The following is a 19,806-nucleotide window of genomic DNA, read 5'->3' on the forward strand; positions in this document are numbered from 1 at the left end:
CATTTTTGCACCTAGATCCAGCCTGGCCTGCAGTCAGACAAACTTCTGTACTTTTCAGTTTTAAGAGCCAATACATTCCTTTTTTTAAAAAAAAATTGAGTGTGTTTGAGCTTCTTTCTATCGAATTTCAATAAAAAGGTCCTGAGGAAGACACAGTCGCTAGGGAGCTGAGCTGGGATTCAAACCCAGGTCTGGATTTAAGGCCTCAACTGTTAACACTTACGCTACGGACACTGCAGTTAGGTTCTGCATTGAAGGGTCAAAGATGAAGGACACTCACCCTGCCCAGGAGGTGATCTGAATCCGGGAAGGGCAGGAGACAGATAACCCCTGAGTGGCAACACAATGCGGTAAGAGGTTTGCAGAGGGAAGAGTGTCTACGTCAGGAGGTAGAGCAGGACGGGCAGGTCAGGAAAGGCTTCAAGGATGAGGTGGCCCCTAAGAGGAGGCTCGAAAGACAAGCAGAAACCAGGGGCCAAGCTACGCTCCTACGGGAGGTGCAGGGACAGAGTGGCTCAGCCAAGTGGACCTAGGGTGCTCCAAGCCCTGTTTCACCAGCCTTTCCATCCAGAACAATCTCAATCATAATCACTGTGTCTGTGTGTGTCCCTACCAATCTGTCTGTCTAATCTGTCTTCTATTCATCTATCTCCTGTCTCTCTGCACATATCTGTCTCTCTCTACATAGCTGACTCTTTTTCTCTCTCTCCCTCAATCTTTCTCTCTCTCTCTCTCCCCCACCATCCCCACCTTCATGTGCCCATTCTCCTAACTTCTGGGGCAGCCCACACCCTCGTCAGTACACCCTAGTCCAAGCCACTGTCATTTCTCACATGTCCAGCTTGACAGCCTGGTAACATCATGCCTCCTTTCCATCAGTTCTCTGCCTCTCTGACACAGCAGATGTTGAAAATGCAGCAATTTGGATGAAACTGGAGGCCATTACCCTAAGTGAAGTAACTCAGGAACAGAAAATCATATATTGCACATTGTCCCTTATAAGGGAGCTAAACAGTGGGTATGCATGGCCATACAGAGTGGAATAATAGACACTGGAGACTCCAAAAGGGAGAGGAGGAATGAAAAACAAAAGGGAGAGGAGGGATGAAAAATTACCTACTGGGTACAATGTACATTATTTGGGTGATGGGTACACAAAACCCCCAGACTTCACCACTACACAATATCCATGTAACAAAACTGCACTTGTATCCCCTAAATCTATAAAAACAAAAAACAAATTAAAAATAGAGAAAATGCAAATCTAATCAATGCAAATCTAATCATGCCCCATCCTCCACAATGGCAGCCTGCGGCATTGCCACCACCTTCCTCCCATTCTCCCTGCTCAGCATCCCTGAAACAAAGGCACAGCTGTTCTCCTTCATCCCCATTTTACAGATGGGGAAATAAAGGCTCAGACACAATAAGGTCCATCAGGACTCCCCAAGCAGCCCAGTTCCTCTGCCCAGCCAAGTTTCTAGTTCCATAAAGAGTCTCTAATTACAGCCCCAGAAGTCAACCATTCAAGTCATTTTTGGAGTGACTAGTCATACGTGACCATTGTGTGCTGAATCTGAGACCGCGACCCCTAACCCCAACAGCATCCCCTGCTCTGACACTCTGGCCTGCGAGGACAGAGATAAGCTCAGCTCCCTGCGCCCTGCATGCCCCAGGCTGGTGCGTGCCCAGTCCTTTCATTCTTGCACTGTTTACTGAGAGTCTGCAACGTGCAGGCACCGTGTGAAACTGGGGGTGCAACCAGGAGCAAAACAGACTAGAGGCTCTGCCCTTCTAAGAGAGGCAACAGGGTAGAAGCAAAATAAATAAACACAATGCACATGGTCTGCTGCAGGTGCTAAGTACTATGGAGAAAAATCAAACAGGGAGGAACAAAGGAAGTGAATGTTTTAGGGTGGAGAGGGGGGTAGATATTTCAATTTTAAATAGGATTGTCAGGGAAGGCCTCCAAAAGAGGAGAACATATGAGCAAAGACCTGAAGCAGGTGAGGAAGCACATGCAGCTTTCTGGAGGAAAAGCATTCCACGCAGAGGGAACAGCCAATGCAAAAACCCTGAGGCCTGACCCATGATTCACAATGTTCCGACTGGGAGGGCTGTGCCAAATCACAGCACTCCCCCCTGCCAATTTCTCATCTCAGTCTAGCCACCTGCAGACAAATCCAATCTATAGGTTTTTCAACAATTATCTATTGAGCCACTACAATGGCCAGGCACCTCCTTATTTATCAACAAAGTGGTGTTTTTGCTTTGTTTGTGTTTGCAGTAGTCACATTTCAACAATGAGAGAGGTCACAATAAAATGTCAATACCAAATGGGGCTTGAAATCTCAGACCCAGCCTCACTGAGCCCACGTGACTTTGTAATAATCTGATAATCTGTCCCTTCAGGGCGGGGGTGGGGGGGTGGGCTGTGCCTCCCTGCTCAATACAAACCAGATAGGGCCAGCAGATCCTTGGGCAGTCTGCCTGGCTCTGTGTGCCCCCGCGTTTCCCACCCTGCCCTTCCCCCAGTCCCTGGCAGGGGGACCCCCTAACAGAGGCGGAGATTAGACACATGCCCCTTGCTGGACACGAGGGGCAGGGATCCTCTCCACCTTGGGAGACCTGGCAGAAGCTGGAGAAAGCCAGTTCCTTCTCTCCAGGGATGGACGTTATGGGGGGGGTCAGGGCCTCTGGGGAACGGAAGGGGAGGTCTTAGACTTCTCCGAGTCCAGCACATGCTCCTAGAAATGCCCTGCCTCCAAATTCCTGCGGGATCTTTAACTCTCTCACACACACCATCTCGAGCCCCAGACTGACCTCTCTCCCCTCCGAATTCCATGGTGGCCCCAAGAACAGCTGCGCCGGGAACCTGCCTACTATGAGGAGAAGGGGGTGCCCATCCACTGCATGGCTCGGATCCCACCTGCCTTGCCAATCCTTCCCTTTGCAGAACCTCCCAACACTCCAGGCCACCCCCAGCGATCCCAGTTGTGTTCGTGTGTGCGCTGGGAGTGCCCTGTGAGGGTGGTGGCCCTCGCGCATGGTGATGAAGGCGCCTGCGTTCTCACGTGTCTAGGTGTGGGATGGGAGGGCATCCATGTGCCCCAGTGCGTGTGTGAGTGCACCCGCGTGACTGGGTGTTGTGTGTCTTTGTGTGAGTGTGGGTGAGCGTGTGTCTGAGTGGCTGCAACATCATCGTCCTTGTCTGAAAGGTGGCATGTGGCGGGCTTCTCTTAGCCAGCCTGCATCCCCTTCAAACGCACTCCAGCTGGGGGGACAGCCACTGCCGGCCGCCTCCAGAGTCCACACGCAGGCACAGGGACGCATGCACCCCTCTTTCCGGAGCCCCGCACGCTCAGCCCCCCCTGGTCCGGGCAGACAACTCTTTAGCATCCTCCCCGCTCCGGCCCGCGTGTGGAATCCTCTCTCTGGGTGGAGATGGACTCGAAGCGCCGGCGAGGGGGAACAGGGGTGGCTGCGGGGACAGCGGAGAAAGGCGAGCCGAGGGCACGCGGGAGGAGCGAGGAGCGGCCGCGGGAGAAGAGGGTCCCGCCCGCACCACGCCCCTCGGCCGGGCTGCAGGTGGGGGCCGCCCGCTCTCCGCCGCCTTCCCCGGGGTTCCCAGGTCTCACTCCAGCGTCCCCCCGAAACTGGAGCCCAGAGAGGCGGCTGGGACCCCTCCTTCCCCGCGCCCCCAACACACACACACGCAGCCGCTGATTGGCTGCGGGAGCGGCGGCCCAGCCCCCGGCTCCGAGGCGGGAGCCCAGCGGTTCCGAGGCGGGAGGCGCACACGGGCTCCGGGAGCCCTTCCCGAGTCTGAGTCCCCGAGTCCCCGAGTGCCCGAGTCCCCGCGCCCTGCTCCCTGCGCCCCGCGGGAGGGCTGAGCCGGGCGGGCAGGTGCGGAGCGAGCAGAGGGGACCACGGCCGAGGGTGGAAGCAAGTCCTGCGCGCAGAGAGGCGCTGCTGCTCCAGCTGTCGCCGCCGCCGCAGCCGCCGCCACCAAGCCGGCGTCCAGAGCCGGGCTGGCAGGCCGGGCGCGGAGCCGCGAGGGGAGCGAGGGGCGCGCTCATGGAGCACACGCACGCCCACCTCGTCGCCAACAGCTCGCTGTCCTGGTCCCCCTGCGGCTTGGGCTTCGTGCCCGTGGTCTACTATAGCCTCTTGCTGTGCCTCGGTTTACCAGGTGAGGAATGGGGGGAGGGTGAGGGAGGGCAGACAGGGGCCCCAAGGGCCGAGCGATCCTGCCCAGAGCCCCCGGTTCCATCCTCATTCCCTGCGCCCCTCTGAAAAAGTTTACGCCTTAAGGGCAACTGCTGAGATTTCCAGACTAGGGGGAAAGGAAGTTGCTGTGGCCTGGCGGGGTGGGTGGGTCGGTGGGTGTGGGTGTTATGGACATGGTGTAAGTGTGAGTTGGTGTGAGTGTGAGTGTGTGGATTTGAGTGTGCATTTGTGTGTGCGTCCGGAGGGTCGGCGTCCTGGAGGGGGTCCATGGAGGGCTGTGTGTGACTTGACTGCATGTTCTGCCCAGATTTCCTGGAGGCTTCATTTCTCCTATCCCTGCACGTCCACCCCATTCCGGGGCTCCTCTGCCTGTCACTGCCTGACATGGCATGAAGCTGGTGACCCTAATGCTGGGCACTCTCTTGCTCAGAGGCACTGGGATGGGACAAAGATGTGCCCTTGCTGCCCACCCCTGAGTGAGAAAGGGGTCTCCTGGCTGCTGAGAGGAGGCAGGGGGTGGCTCTGGGACTGTGCTCTCGCCAGGACAAGGGTACATAAGACACACAGGGCTGCCTCTGCGGCCAAGGGGGTCACAGTCTCCTTGAGGACATGCCTCCTCCGGAGCTTTGCCTCCAGGTCCACCCACCCTGGGCAGCTCATGGCTGCTGCAGATAATCTGGCTGGTCCCACATCTTATTGTCCTCTCCAAAGTGAGGCTGAGACTTGTGCTGAATTCCTGAAGAGAGCTGAGCTGCTTGGGGGGTGGGGGGTGCTTGTCTGGGCTGTGTGTGTGAGAGAGAGAGAGAGAGAAAGGTTTTTCCTAGGCTCTAGCTTTGGATGCCCCTTCTTCCATACAGTCTCTGTGGCAGATAGATTCCTAAAGATCACTTGCATGCAGAGAGGAGAGAGGAACAGAAAGAAAGGAGCAGTAAGAAAAAATCCAATGTACAGCCTCAAATCGTAGCATCATCTACCCAGTCATCTTCTAGTCTGAGAACCTTAGCATCCTGGGATCCCAGGAACTTGGGTGCTGAATTGCTCAGAGCCTTGCCGAGATTTCCTTTCCAAAACATTCAACTTGGCAGCCAGAGCCCCTGATGAGATCGTTTTAAACAAATCCCCCCCCACACACTCCCCCGCACAATTTGGCAGGCATGAGAAAGCACAAGTTTACTGGTGTGTGAGCCTCTACCCCTCCCCACCCCCCCAGCCAGTGATGAGGCTTTTATTCCTAACTAATCGCTCCCGCTGCCCTCGGAGAGCAGCTCAGCTCAGCCTCCGATTCGCCCTGCCGGGGTGGTAGCACGTGTCCTGTAATTACCTCGAGCTGAGATTGATTTCAATCCAGGTTCTACCTCCCCCTTCAGCCCTCCTGAGCCTGTCCCCAGAGCACTCTTTTGGGAAATGAGTTTTTGAGCAGGTTGGTTATTGGTAATGCTTGCTGAACCGGAAAAGCGGCAGGCTCTCTCTGCCTCCACCCTCCCATCAGAAATGTTGCTGGCCCCCTCCCGCCCTCCCCACTCCTCTACTGAGGGAGGTGGCCACTCACTCGCCCTCCCAGGCTTTTCTGATGAAAACGATTTATGGGACAGAGATATAAAGACGGCAGGAAGGCTGACCCTGCAAGAGTCCAGCGCAGGGACATGAGGATGGGAAGCAGGAGAAAGCTCAGACCTTCAAAGACCTCAAGGTGGAAGTCAAGGTACCTTAGACCTTCCCAGCCTAACTCCTGTGCCAGCTCCAGCCTTCCTGACCCACAGCACTGGCAGCTACTGTATGCCAGGCACTGCGCTAGGCAAAGGCTTAGCCTAGAGCTTGAGACTTAAAAGAGTGAAGTTAGGATTAGAGCTTGGCAGGTATTGATGTGTTCATACACTCGGCTAACTGTTGTGACCACCTACAGTGTGCCAAGCGTTAAGGAGGCAACCAAGGGACTCCAAGACTCCTAAGGTGCAGTCCCTGAGTGCAAGGAGCTCACAGATGGAAGCTTATGATTCCAGAGGCAGCAAATAGATGCAGAAGGACCAAGCAACATAGAGAAGAATGACTAGGGAGACCAGGCTTGTCCAAAAGTCAGAAGCTGATAGCGGTTTTGTTACCATCCCACGAGGTTGGTTCAAAGGTGAAATCCCTAAGTCATCCTCTTAAAGCCATCAGGGGAGGCAAGTATGTCCTGGCAACTAAGAATGAGCGTTAATCCAGCTCTGCTGGTTGTGGGCCTTTCCAGTCTCTGTGCCTCAGTTTCCACATCTTATAAAATGGCATTAGGAGAGTAGTCACCCCCTGGAATGGTGGTGAGCAGGAACGACATTGCTTGAGATGATGGTGCAAGTTAGTTGCTCAGCTTGGTGACTGACACTCATGGATCGAAGCTGTGCTGCTGCACTTGTGGCTACCACGAAGCTGATGGAGTTGTAAGGGGGTGCGGCTCAGCCCCCGCCCGCCCCCACAGTGAGCCAAAGGAGGGCCTGAGAGGTGCACAGAGGAAAGCACTTAGCTCAGTGTGTGATTCGTTTTTCCAAGCTCACCACAGCAATCCCCACCCCATCACCCCCACCCCCCAGCCACCAGCAATTAGCAAACCCTCATTACCCTCCCACTGACTGGGAGGCACAGCTAAGCTGGGTGTGAAGTAACAGACCGCAGGCCTTGCTAATATTGCTGAAAACTGAGATTTTAATTGAATCACTGTTCCTGGCAGTGGACTCACCCCAAGTTTTCCAAATTCTTGCAGTAGTGGTTGGAGACGTGGGTGGGAACTAAGAGATGGATGGCGAGTGTTTGGCAATGCGGGGGTTAGTAACCAGGGGAGAGGGGCGGCTATCTCTGACTACCTTCAGTTCCTAGGCTGGGAAGACCAGCTTGGGAAAAGGCATGTAGTAGTCCAATCCCCTGCTTTTAGGAATTGCCCCAGAGTCTAATTTTACCGGTCTGGAGTGGGATCCAAGGAATTCTAATGTGAAGTATGGGTAGAGAGCGCTGCCACTTAAGAATTCTTCACCTCCCTGCACCACAATTTTCCCCATCTGTAAAATGGGGGTAACAGTAGAACCTGTTTACCCCACACAGTAGTGTGTATGTAGTACAATAATCTATGCAGAAATGGCCTAGCACAGTGCCTGGTCCGAGGAAAATACTTATTACTCAGTGAGTGCCTTCTCCACACCAGATCTTCGTCATCTATATTATTGTCTGCACTCGCACAGTCAAACCGACACACAGACACATCTGCCCTTGTCATTGGGTCACATCACCTTCAGGACCGCCGGGAAGTTGTTTTAACTAACCTTGGTCCCTCACGCTATGTGCTCAGTGGAGAAAATTGGCGTCCCAGCTGTTCCTAAAACAACATCTCTTGCCCTCTCTCCTCCTCTTTTTCAAGTAAGCAAGATGCTTCTCAGTTCCGGAGACACATAAAATAAGTCAGCAGAGCCAACAAGGAAGGGTTACGGGACACAGACTGGGCGAGCTGAGACGAGATAGTGCAAAAGAGAAGGCAGCGGAGGAGGAAAAGACGAGCTTGAACCCCTGGGGGAAGACAGTGAGCGGAAGGCTGGGTGAGCCCGCCTGGTAAGGAAGGAACAGCGTGAAATTAAACTGAGATTTGAGGGTATTTTTTTAAATTTTACCTTCTAAAAGGTGCCACGGATGTTAAAAAAGACAAGGTGAGGATGGAGATGATAGCTGGAAACTGCACGCCACCCAGCAGAAGGGAGTGTGTCTACAACTGCCAAGTGAGGATGATAATATCTGCCTCCGAGGGTTAGCAGTAGATGATGTAGGCTGGCAGGTAGTAAGCCTGACACGTGGTAGTTACCGCGGTTGTTAACTAGAGGTAGGAAACCAGTAGCCTAAAGGCCGGACTGAGCCCTGCAGATGTATTTTCTTTAGCCTGAAAGCATCTTTAATTGGAGAAAAGGTAGTAAACAGGTTAAGAATACAAACTCTGGAGCTAGATCTCTGGGATTCGAGTCCTGAGTTTGCTGCTTAAAAGCTGTGTGGCCTTAGGCAAGTGACTTTAACCACTCCATGCCTCGGTTTCCCCATCTGTAAAGTGGGGGTGATGATAATTATAGTCCACATTTCATAGGGTTGCTGTGAAGATTTAAGGGGGTTAAGTAATGAATACAAAGCCTGGCACACAGAAATCACCCAATAAGTTATTTTTTCATCATTTAAAAATTAGGAGAAATTCCAAACTCATTTTATGACACCAGCTTCACTCTAGTATCAAAACCAGACAAAGGCATTACAAGAAAACAAAACTATAGCCCAATATTCCTCATGAACATAGACATAAAAATCCTCAACAAAATATTAGCAAATCTAATCCATCGATATATAAGAATAATAATACAGCAAAGCCAACTTGGGTTTATCCCAGAAATGCAAAATGGTTCAACATTTGAAAATTATTCTATATAATCCACTTTATTAATGAACTAAAAAAGAAAACCCATATGACCCCTCTCAACAGATGCAGAAAAAGCATTTGACAAAATTCAATATACATTCATGATAAAAAATCATCAAACTCAGAACAGAAAGAGAACTTCTTTAACCTGATAAAGGATTATCTATAAATAACCTACAGCTAATAGCACATTTTATGATGAAGGACTGACTGCTTTTCCCATAAGATCTGGAACAAGAATGACTGCTCTCACCGCTCCTATTCAATATCATACTAGAAGTCCTGGCCAGCACAATATGGCAAGAAAAAGAAATAAAATGTATACACAGAGGAAGAAATTAAATTGTTTCCATTCACAGATGATATAATGGACTTCATAGAAAATCACAGACTCCACCAAAAAAAGCTTCTAATGAACTAATGAGTTAGTACAGCATGTTTGCAGGATATGTGGTTAATATGCAAAAACTTACTGTATTTTTATATATTGGAAAAAATCTTTCAAATAGATTTCAAAGTTCCCTTGAAAAACCAGAAGAACTGACATTAGGCTTACATTCCTAGAAGAGAGCAATTTTCAGAAGCTAAAGAATTGCTGCTTTCTTTTCTTTTTCTTTCATTGAATAGATAATAACATTAATGTGGTTCAAAAGCCTAAAAAATATTAAAAGGCACATATTGAAAAGTCTCCTTTCTATCACTTTCTGCTATTCACCAATTCTCATATCCACCACTGCCACCACACAGGAAACCACTGTTACTCATGTCTTAGTTTCTTAAGTCTTCTTTCAGGGTATCTTAGTGCATACACAAGCAATAATGGATTGAGGATTTCAACTCTCCCTTTTCTTATTCTCCCCCACATGAGCACATTATACACACTGTCCTACATTTTCTCTTTTTCAATTAATATATAAATCATCTATAAAATGTATACAAAGTTTTATTATTCTTCTCTGAAACTGCATAGTATTCCATCATGTATTTGTACCCCAGGTTATTTAGTTGCTGTCCCTTTCAAAAGCACACATGCACTCCAATCCTAAAGGATCCCTACATGAAGCACCCGATTCACCTGTGTAACCTGTCTGGCCCATCCATAAAAGATGCAAAAACTTCTCACAGTCCCTCACACGTTGTAGGAGCTCAAAAAGTAGTAACTTGCATTGTTTTATTGTCTCACATGTCCACATATTCCAGCGTTGTAAGTGCCCTGTACAAGCCACACATCACTCTCTGCATAGGTCTTTTCCATGAATGCACAATTCCACTCAGGGTGGAAATGAAACCCCATGCCCTGGAAAACCAGGAGAGAATGATCCAATGGATTAAGCAATCAATTCCATCATAAGCCTAGGGAATTTACCCACCTAAAAGAGTTGCCTGTCATTCAGTAAAACTCCCAGAAATAATATCAGTGCAGACCATGAAATGGCCTTCAGCTAAAGCTGGCAAGCAGAGACTGACAGGTACCGCCAGCAATGTTGTCATGGGCGCTGCAGCCAGGACCATGAAGAGAAAGGGTCTTGCTTCTGAACTTCCACGTGGATCTGAAACATGTAGGCGAACACATGCCAGCCCTGCCAAGGGCACCAGCAAATGCTTGTGGCCAGGTGTCTTGAATTCAAATACCGGCAAAGGGCAGTCAGGTAATATAAGTGAACAAAGCGATCCAGTTTTAAGAAATGCTTCACTTACCCAAAGAATCGTGCTTCCCTTCTGTTTTTCTGAAAGCATGTGGCTTTCTTGGTTTCTCTCATTTTTCCTGAATGATAGAGACATATGTACAAAAAAAAAAAAAAAGCACAAACCCTGCAGATTCCTCTTACTAACTGCTAACACTGTGTAGCTGAGGTCTCCAACCCATGGACCATGGACCGGTACCGGTCTCTGGCCTTTTAGGAACTGAGCTGCACAGCAGGAAGTGAGCGGCAGGTGGACCAGCAAAGCTTTATCTGTGTTTACAGCTGCTCCCCATCAGTCGCATCACCACCTGAGATCTCGCTGTCAGATAATCTGCGGCATTAGTTGCAGGAAAACAAGCTCAGGGCTCCCACTGATTCTGCATTATGGTGAGTTGTATAATTATTTCATTGTATATTACAATGTAATAATAATAGAAATAAACTGCACAATAAATGTGATGTGCTTGAATCATCCCGAAACCCTCCCACCCCTGCCCCAATCTGTGGAAAAATTATCTTCCATGAAACTGGTCCCTGGTGGCAAAAATGTTGGGGACTGCTGCTATATAGCACTTACTGTACGCTAGGGATTTTTCAAAGCACTTCACATGTGATAACTCATTTAATTTTCATGCAAGTTCTTTGAGGCATGTATATATTATGCCCATTTTTCAGATGAGAATTTTGAGACACCCAAAGTTGCACAGCTAGGAGATGACAGAACAATATGTGGTGCTAAGAACACAGCAGCACACACTCCTCGATGACAGCTGACACTCAGGCCAGCTCCCAAGGGGAGGGTGACTCCAACAGGGAGGATAGGGACTGAGGGAGCTAGAAAGTGTCGCTGCCACTCAGCTTTCCAGACGATGGTTCAGTGTTGCCCAATTGTTCAAAAAATCTAGAAATCCGGATGTTTTTATATGAAATATCCAGTGTTTCAATGTTGGCAACTAATTCAAACATTTTAAAAACACCATGTGAGCCAGCACGTTGAGAGCCAAACCAAACATATCTGCAGGCTTGATATGCCCCACCCCCACCCCAGGCTGCCAATTCACAAAACTCAGGGCTGGGGAAAGCTGCTAGATGCACTGAGAAGCGCCAGTAGGGTCATGGCAGGTGGAAAATAACAAGAATCTAGAGGGAGGAGGGAGAGAAAATAGGAGTGGAGATCCAGAGAAATACATGGCTAAACAGGAAAAGCGTGCCAACTCAGGAAAGCAGGATTTGGCATACACTGGAAGAAAAAGCTCCAAAAAATACCACAAAGTGCATGTTAACAATGTCTTGGAATACAAATCCACCTTTTTTGGGAACAGGAAGAGTCCTGTCAGCATGGTGGATTAGGATGTGGGCTCTGTGGTCCCCAAACCTGGATATAAACTCCAGCCTCGTGGCTTCCTATTGGTGGGTCTCAGGCTTGGCAAGTTGGGTTGTCCTCTCTAAGCCTCCATGTTCCTGTCTGCAGAATGGGTATATCAGTGCCTGCTCACAGAGTTTAGGGTGTGGATGAAATGAGCTCATTCAGGGCTGCCTAGGGCACAGTGGCTGGTACTCTATAGCTGAGTTGTATAATTATTTCATTATATATTATAATGGTAATATATAATGCCATGTCTTTGATGAGTGCAAACATCCCTAGCTTACCAAATGAGGAATCTGAGAACTTTCTGATAGTTGCAGAGCTAGGAATGGCAGAGTCTTAACCAGAACTTAGTTTTTCCCACTCTTACTTAGGTCACTTTTCACGAAATCACACTGCTAGTGGCCTCTTAAGAGAAAGCAAAGTGACCAAAGTAAAGGAGAAAGAGGCTGAGAAATTTTAGAGCTCAGAGTGACCACCTAGATTTTTCTTGGTTTGTTTTGTTGGTATATAGGATTATTTTAGGTGGTACAAGTCTGGGGCATTAAATCCCTTTTTCAGTTTTCTTAATCCTTCTGAATCCATCAAAGGGAAAGTCTCAGCTTGGTGCTAGTGCATCTTTAACACCTATTAAATCTCGCTTATGCAGACAGAGAGCAGGCTTTTGGCGCAGACCTTAGCAGGCAGCAGTAACTAGCTAGAATTTAATGTCACTCTTGTATTGTCATTGTATTTACATTTAAGGCTACCCTCCGGCTTGTGATCTGGGATTGCTGTATATCTGTGCTGTCCAATACAACAAACACTAGCCACATGTGGATTTGAGCATTTGACATTTGATTAGTGCAACTGAGGAACTAAATTTTTAATTTCAGTTTATTTCAATTAATGTACAATTAAAATATGATACTCGATTCAGCTGTTAGAAAATAACTGTATACTTGGGACAACTTGGGTATGTGAATCTACCGCTTCAACTGTACATTTCATGACATCTAAATAGAGGTCAGGGACTTCCAATGAAAAGTGACCATCCATAAAGAGATGTGCTGAAGTGTGAAATACACACCAGAATTTGAAGATTTAAGCACAGAAGAAAAGTAAAATATCTCATTCCTAATTTACATCGATTACGTTGTGGGTATTTTTAGTTAAATTAAAAATATTGTTAAAATTAATTTCTCCTGTTTCTTTTTACTTTTGTAATGTGGCTACTAGGAAAACGTTAATGGCATGTGTGCCTCACGTGACATTTATATTGGACAGCACTAGGATAGAAAGTATAAATTTAAGAAAAGAAGGCAAATCATTTTCAAACAAAATGCTAAATAAATAGTAGTACAGATGCTTTTCTGCCACAGACGTTTCTTATCATTTTCAGCTAAGTGCAAGGCAAGCCATCAGCCACGTCATTTCAACCGAGGGACTCTACACAGACGCACGCACAGACATGAACACATGGATATGCACACACGGAGATGCAGACGCACATAGACACATATGCAGACACGTGTCCACACATGTGGGTGCACACACATGCACACACGCACGTATCCCTCCACAGCCAAAGGTGCAGAACGGCCAGTGGTTCTGTCCCTTTGCTTTTAGCATTCCCGGCCTCACCACCGCGGTTCGGCTCCGCAGAGCTGCTGACAAGAACCTCGGCTGCCTCTTGAAAGCAAAGCAGCAGCTTCCCTGGAACGTGGTGGAGTGGAGCGATGGTGAGGAGGGTGGGCGTGGGTCCCCTTATGGGAGGCATGGGGCCCACTCTGCCCCTCACAGAATGCGGCCCCGCCTTGTGACCACCCTCCACACCCAGGACCCTTCCAGAACACCCCTTCTCCCCGGCAGGGGCATCGTGGAGGTAACACCGGTCCGGGAATTAGGTGTCCTTGTGTTCCAGCCTCAGCGCTGCAACTTTGCTGGCAGGGAGCAGGTGATTTTCCCTTCTTTGAGCCTCAGTTTCCCCATCTGGGAACGAGGGTGATAATATCCACTTTATTCACTTAGCACATCTGTATGGAGCCCCTTCGTGTACCAGATGCTCTTCTAGGCAGTGGGAGAAAAGCAAAGAAGAATACAAAGCGGTCCCTGCACAGGTGTTCGTTCTGCCAGGGAGACAGGCGGCCAGCAAGGGAACCAAGGCACAGGCAGAACCATCTTAGAGTGCCACGTGCTGTGCAGATCACACAGGGCAAGGTGACAGGGAGCTGCCTGAGGAAGGGGGTCGGGAAAGGACAGTGCAAAGACGGGATGTTTGAGCTGAGACCCGAGTCCTGAGAAGGAGCCGGGCAGGGGGAGCACAGGGGAGGGCACGCCAGGCAGAGGGAGCAGCCAGGGAGGTGGGAATGAGGCAGCAGGAAAGAGCGGCACGGCTGGGGCATGGTGAGCGGGCGAGAAGGGCAGGAGAAGAGGGGGCGGAGGGGGCACAGGCTGGGCTGTGCGGCTCATGGTAGGGGACTGAGATTTGACTCCAAGAGCTGCAAGAAGACACGGGAGCCCTTGAAGAGTTGACAGGATCTAATCAGAGTTTTTCCAAAGGTCTCTCTGGTTGCTGTGAAAAAAGTAGATGGGCGGTGGTGAGAGGGAGCAGCAAAGAGAGGGAGGTGGCAGTTGCCATAGGAAGGCCCTCACGGGCACTGGGCAGAGAGGGGGACCTAGGAGCCGGCTGCACACAGCCACACAGCCTGGCACACAGTGGGAGCGCAGGTCAGGGTCGTGTTCAGGGCCAGCCTCTCGCATCCTACCCTCACCCCAGCCACCACCAGCTTCAGTCTCCACGTTGAACACAGACAACCCAGGGGGAAGTGAGCGAGGTGAGGATGTCCTCAGACACCAAGGGAGCCTGTGCCCGGCTCTTGGAAGCTGCGGGGAAGCCTCCGCGGCACAGCGGGGAGCCATCATCTCAGTCGTGGCAGTGGGCGAGTCCTGGTAATGACCGAGCTGTCAGCCGTGAGAATCCCAAACAGAGAGTAAACAAGAGCAGGGCTGGGCTGCCGTCCGACAGAGGCAAGCGAGCAAGGAAAGGTCACCTTCAGCATTGTCATTTAACAAATGAATGGGATTGAGTTCTGGCCAACGTGATAGAGGGACATTGTCACCATGACTGCATTCGGTACTGATGACACAGAGTCCAGCAGGGGGAAGGGAGCAATGCCCCCAAGACTTGTGGAGACTCCAAGGACGTCTTGGAAATGGGCAGAGAGAGCTCACGAAAAAGGGAAGAAAAGGCTGGTTGCTTCCGGATCTTCTCACAATAGAACTTCCAGCCAGAGGAGGATGGCTCTGGGAAATAAGCAGACTTTTTTTTTTTTTTTTTTAAATCACTCTCAGCACTAAATGCTTCCCTCAAAATGTTGATCCAATGCATGCCAGTTAACATCCTGCTCAACCACCTTCATTTCTTTTCCTGAAAAGGTCTGACCTAGGAGTCATAGCCAGCCCACAATCAGCTAGAAACAGACCTTTCCGAATGTGGGTGTAGCCTATTTAAGGCTTCCTTAAAAAGGAGCGTCTTCCCTTAAGTAACATTCAGAGGCAAACTCATAAAAACCTAGATTTGTCGTAGTGCTTGAGAAATTTTAAGGTCTGGCAAATGTGGCCCCTCCTTGACTGTTACCAAGAGCCTAGAGCCAAGTACCCATAGCCTCCCTTAGAAGGGGCTTGTGCAATCCACTTCACCACAGTCTCCACCTCTCCCTATTGCCTCCCCCAACACAAAGATTTTTCTTATACCTGATTGGTTTCTCTCACTTATGTTTCCTGCCTTTCCCCTGTAGGAATTTGAGTTTGCTGCTTCAATGCTTTTGTCCAATTTTATTATGTATACCACACATACACACACACACACACACACACACACTTGTATCATCACAGTATTATTATACTCTTTTGGCCTTATCTCCTCTCCAACCATTCTAGAAGCCTCGCCTGCAAGAAAGGAAGTCTGAAAGACCTGGATTTGAGTTCCAGCTGGACTTTCTACCCGTGTAGAGTTAACTTCTGTGAACTTCTATATCCATACCTGTAGAATGAGGGTGCCTTCCCATCTTATTGAGGGGAATCCATAAGATAATGTACACAAAGTGCCTGGCTCATAGTAGGTGCTTAACCAATAGAAGAGTTTCTTTTTTTTTAAGACTGACAAAGATTTCCTATCATACCCCCACCTGGGCTACTTAGGCCGCACTATTTAGGATCAGCTTCCATATAACAAGGCCTTACTTTGTGCCAAGAATTACAGGGGATAACGATGAAGCGAAAGACAGATTAGCATGAAATGGTCCCTGCCCTTAAAGAACTCACTCTCTAGTTAGGTGGAAGGCAAATTGATAATCATAATAAAATGAGGCAAAGTTCTAAAATGGGGTGAGGCATTTAAATTCCTGTGGGGATTCCAGAAAGATGTATCTCTATGTCTGAGAACATTGACAAGGTCCTGAGTTAGACGATGAGCCCTGGACAGCAGGCATGGAGTCTAAGTCAGCTCTTGACTCCAGTGTCTCCAGTGGGCCTTGGCACACGGTAATGGGCTTGGTAAGTATTGGATGGATGGGTGGTTGGGTGGGTGGATGGATGGATGGATGGGTGGATGTTGGATGGATGGATGGGTGGATGGTGGGTGAATGAATGAATGGATGGATGGATGAGTGCCTTCTTAATCCCATCAATGTAATCTTCATACTAGCCTAAAGAATATTAAAATCAACAACTTGATCATAACTATCTTCATCATCATTTTCATCATCACCACTACCCTTTATTGAATACTTACTCTGAGCCAAGCACTAGAACAAGCATTTGCTCCATATGGCCTCATTTAGTCTTTACAACAGCACCTGTGAGGGTGGTTCTTCTATCATGCCCATTTGTCAGATGAGGAAACTGAGGCTCTGAAAAGCAAAGTGGCTTGCCCGAGATAATTCAGCTAGTGAGCAGCAGAGCTGAGATGTGACAAGCTGGCTCATCGTTGCTTGTGTTCTGCACTGGGCCTACTGCAGACATTGGTATTCAGGGCACAGGACAAGATAAATGCTGTGTCTACCGACCTCTGTCTTGGTTCATCCTCCCAGCCTAGTCTTTGCAGGCGTTTTGAGGAACTATGTCTTCCTTCCTGATTGAGTACTCTCCTGGCCAAGTCCCCATTGCCCTCTCCCCAAGCAGATATTTTAATTACTTGAAATTATTTTTAAGCAAGGACAAGTAGGTGAATTCCCTCTCCGCCCTACACCTAACCGACAAAATGGAAATTGAGTCACCTCTTTCTTAAAGTAGCATATTGTAATGAAACAATTCCCCTGAAAATATCTCTCCTCTTCCAGATCCTTCCAGGGTTTCTTTTATCAACCATAGGGACTCAATTTCAGTCAAGTACTCCGAAGTCCAAATCCAGTTCACATAGTGAATGTTTATTGACCACCTATTATGTGCCAGACTCTGTTCCTAACACTTAAAAAGAGTCATCAATAATAACCATTAATGTTAATATAGTGCTGACCGAAACAAATAATTAAAATTTACAAAGACTCCATCCATTAAGAAACTGAAGCTCAAAGGAGGTAAGTAGTTTTCCCAAGATACTACCAATAGGCAGGGCTGAAAACTGAATCTGCATTCCTGGACCTCAGACCCAGGGCTCATCATTCTACTATGCATAGAAAGTTGTCAAAGGCATGAGTGACCTCCAAAGGGGAGGCATCCCTCCCTCTAAATCCTGCAAGGACTTTCCATGGTCCATTCCTTTGTGCATTGCGTGCTAGCTACTGTGGTGCCACAAAGACAAATAAATCTGGGTTCCTGCCCTCGGGGAGGTCTCAGTCTAGCTGGAAAGATGAAGAAGGAAACTACATTACTGTGAAGATTGATATGTGATGCACACAAAGGAAGCCCAGTGTACCATGGAACACAGAATAAAGAGGAAGGTATCAACCCCAGTCTTGGGGGGGTGGGCAGTGCTGGGGGTGGGGTTATTGGGAAGGGCAGACTTCTTCCCCCTGCTGTCTGGAACTCACCTTCCTCCATGGTGAGACACGATATGCAACATGTGTCTGATCACACATCCATTTCTTCATCATACACGTCTCATCAGAACCATTGCTAAGAACCAGAGAAAAGATGAGTGAACTTTGCCCTTGCTTTCAAAACATGCACTGTCCAATGAGTGAAAAAAGTAAATTGAAAAATTATTAGGTTGTGCAGTACGAAATTGTCAGTATTTGGCCACTTTTTACCTTTTAAGATGTCCGTTATATGTGGTTCGACCTATTACCATACAGGGTAATGATTTGTTGTTTTGGAGAAAAGTTCAGGAGGATATTGTAGCCCCAAACCAGTGGCCAAATACTGTGTCCATGCCTCTCCCCCACACATCGCCCAACATAGCAGGAGCCATGGCTGGACTTGGGATAGTAAGATTGCTGAAACCTTGAGGGTAGAAACTAAATTAACAGTCATTCACCATAATTATAACTAACATTATTGAGCACCTGCTACATGTGGGGCACTGTTTTAAGCACTTTACCTGAATGAACTAATTTAATCCTTCTAACCCTATGAAGTAAGTGCCATTATTGCCCCCATTCTATAGATGAGGAAACTGAGGCATATGGCAAGTTGTTAAGTGGCTCAGAGCCAGGCTTCAGACACAGGCACCAGGTGCTAGAGCCTGTGCTCCCATCTGCTGGACTGCAGCAAAACGTAGAGATTTTAATAGCGCTTTCAAGCAGGACAGTTCTTTGGTTCCAAGATCACACAACAGGGTATTTTCATTAAAGCTCTAATTCTCCCCTTCCGAAATGGGGATACGAAGCTGAGACACCCACTTTTGGGGAACAGAACTGTAAAGACTGTCCATGTTGGAGATAGAGCTATAGCTCTACCAACCAGGTAGAAAACGTCTTTTCTGAGAGGGGGACGAAATTGATGATGAGGGTGGCATCTCATTCCCCCACCAGGAAGACTGGGTTCTTGTCCTATTTTTTAACACTGTAAAGAGCCAGAAACTGACCAAAAAGTCTCATCTGAGACTTTGGGCATAAGCAGAGCTACCTGGGGACACAAGTGACAAAGTTCAGCCTGAAGTTGGAAAGGAGGCCCCTCTCCCCACCTCTGCTCAGTTGTAGCCTGCCTTGCAGGTGGGCAATTAAGATGTTGCAAATGGGAATCTTCTTCCCATTTCATTTTCTAACCAGCCATTGCTGATACATTTGGGCTTCGGCCCTCTTGACAACTCTCTTGCTGGCTCTAATAACCTTTTGGTTACTTCTCTTGGGTTTTCTAAACATATGATTATATTATCTGCAAAAAATAGCAATAACAATTATGCCTTCTCAAATAGCTACACTTCTTATTTTAGTTTCCTACCTTATGAATTTGGCTAACCTGCAAGTTTGGATTCTTTATTAGTATTTGGCATTAGTATTTGGTATTAGTTAAATTAGTTTTACCAATAGTATTTTATTAGAATGAGGAAAATGGATTGAGTTTTTGAGCACAGACAGAATGGCTTCAGGAACAGAGGAACCTAAGCAGAGCTAAGAAGTCCCTGCAGTCACTTGGGTGCAAAATGATGACATCTAGAATCAGATGCTGCATTAAACAAATATTTGTCAGGTGCCTACTGTGTGCCTACTTGTTTAGTGGCCCTAAACAAGACAGACACATACTTGCCCTCCCAAAGTGCCCAGTGTCAGGATGACCAAGGAAAGAGACGAGACAATGCATCTAAGAGGTATTTTGATGAACAATTCACTGGATGTGGTCTTACGGGCAGGAAACAAAATGTTACTCCAGCTCTCAAAACCTGGCTGTGTAATTGATAATGATCAGGAAATTGGCTGGATTTTTATTAGCTTCTGAAATCTATTACAATATAGTCATCTGGAAAAAAAAGGGAGATGAGAGCAATGATATTAGAATTCTTCACTTATGAATGCTTTTGACAACATGAATTCAAGAGAAATTAGCAGATATTTTAATTTTCTGCTGTGGCGCTCCTGATGCCAATCAGGCTACCTCTGAAATATCTCATGATAATTAACATTTGCCTAACGTTCTTCCAGTTTGCAAAACAGCTTCACATGCATTATCTCCTTCGGTCCCCCACAGCAACC

At 48.0% G+C, this 19,806-nt stretch overlaps 1 protein-coding gene across 1 annotated transcript in view; it reads left to right on the plus strand.

Moving 5' to 3' along the window:
• Window positions 1–3,780: 3,780 nt before the first annotated feature.
• GPR139 (G protein-coupled receptor 139) overlaps window positions 3,781–19,806 on the plus strand; it is a 34,383-nt gene continuing 18,357 nt past the window's right edge. The window contains exon 1 of the mRNA XM_045542716.1: window positions 3,781–4,192. Within this exon, the coding sequence (XP_045398672.1) occupies window positions 4,078–4,192 (115 nt within the window). The 5' untranslated portion in view covers window positions 3,781–4,077. The remainder of the gene's footprint in view (window positions 4,193–19,806) is intronic.

Source organism: Lemur catta, chromosome 2 (genome assembly GCF_020740605.2).
Source record: "Lemur catta isolate mLemCat1 chromosome 2, mLemCat1.pri, whole genome shotgun sequence".
NCBI lineage: Eukaryota > Metazoa > Chordata > Mammalia > Primates > Lemuridae > Lemur > Lemur catta.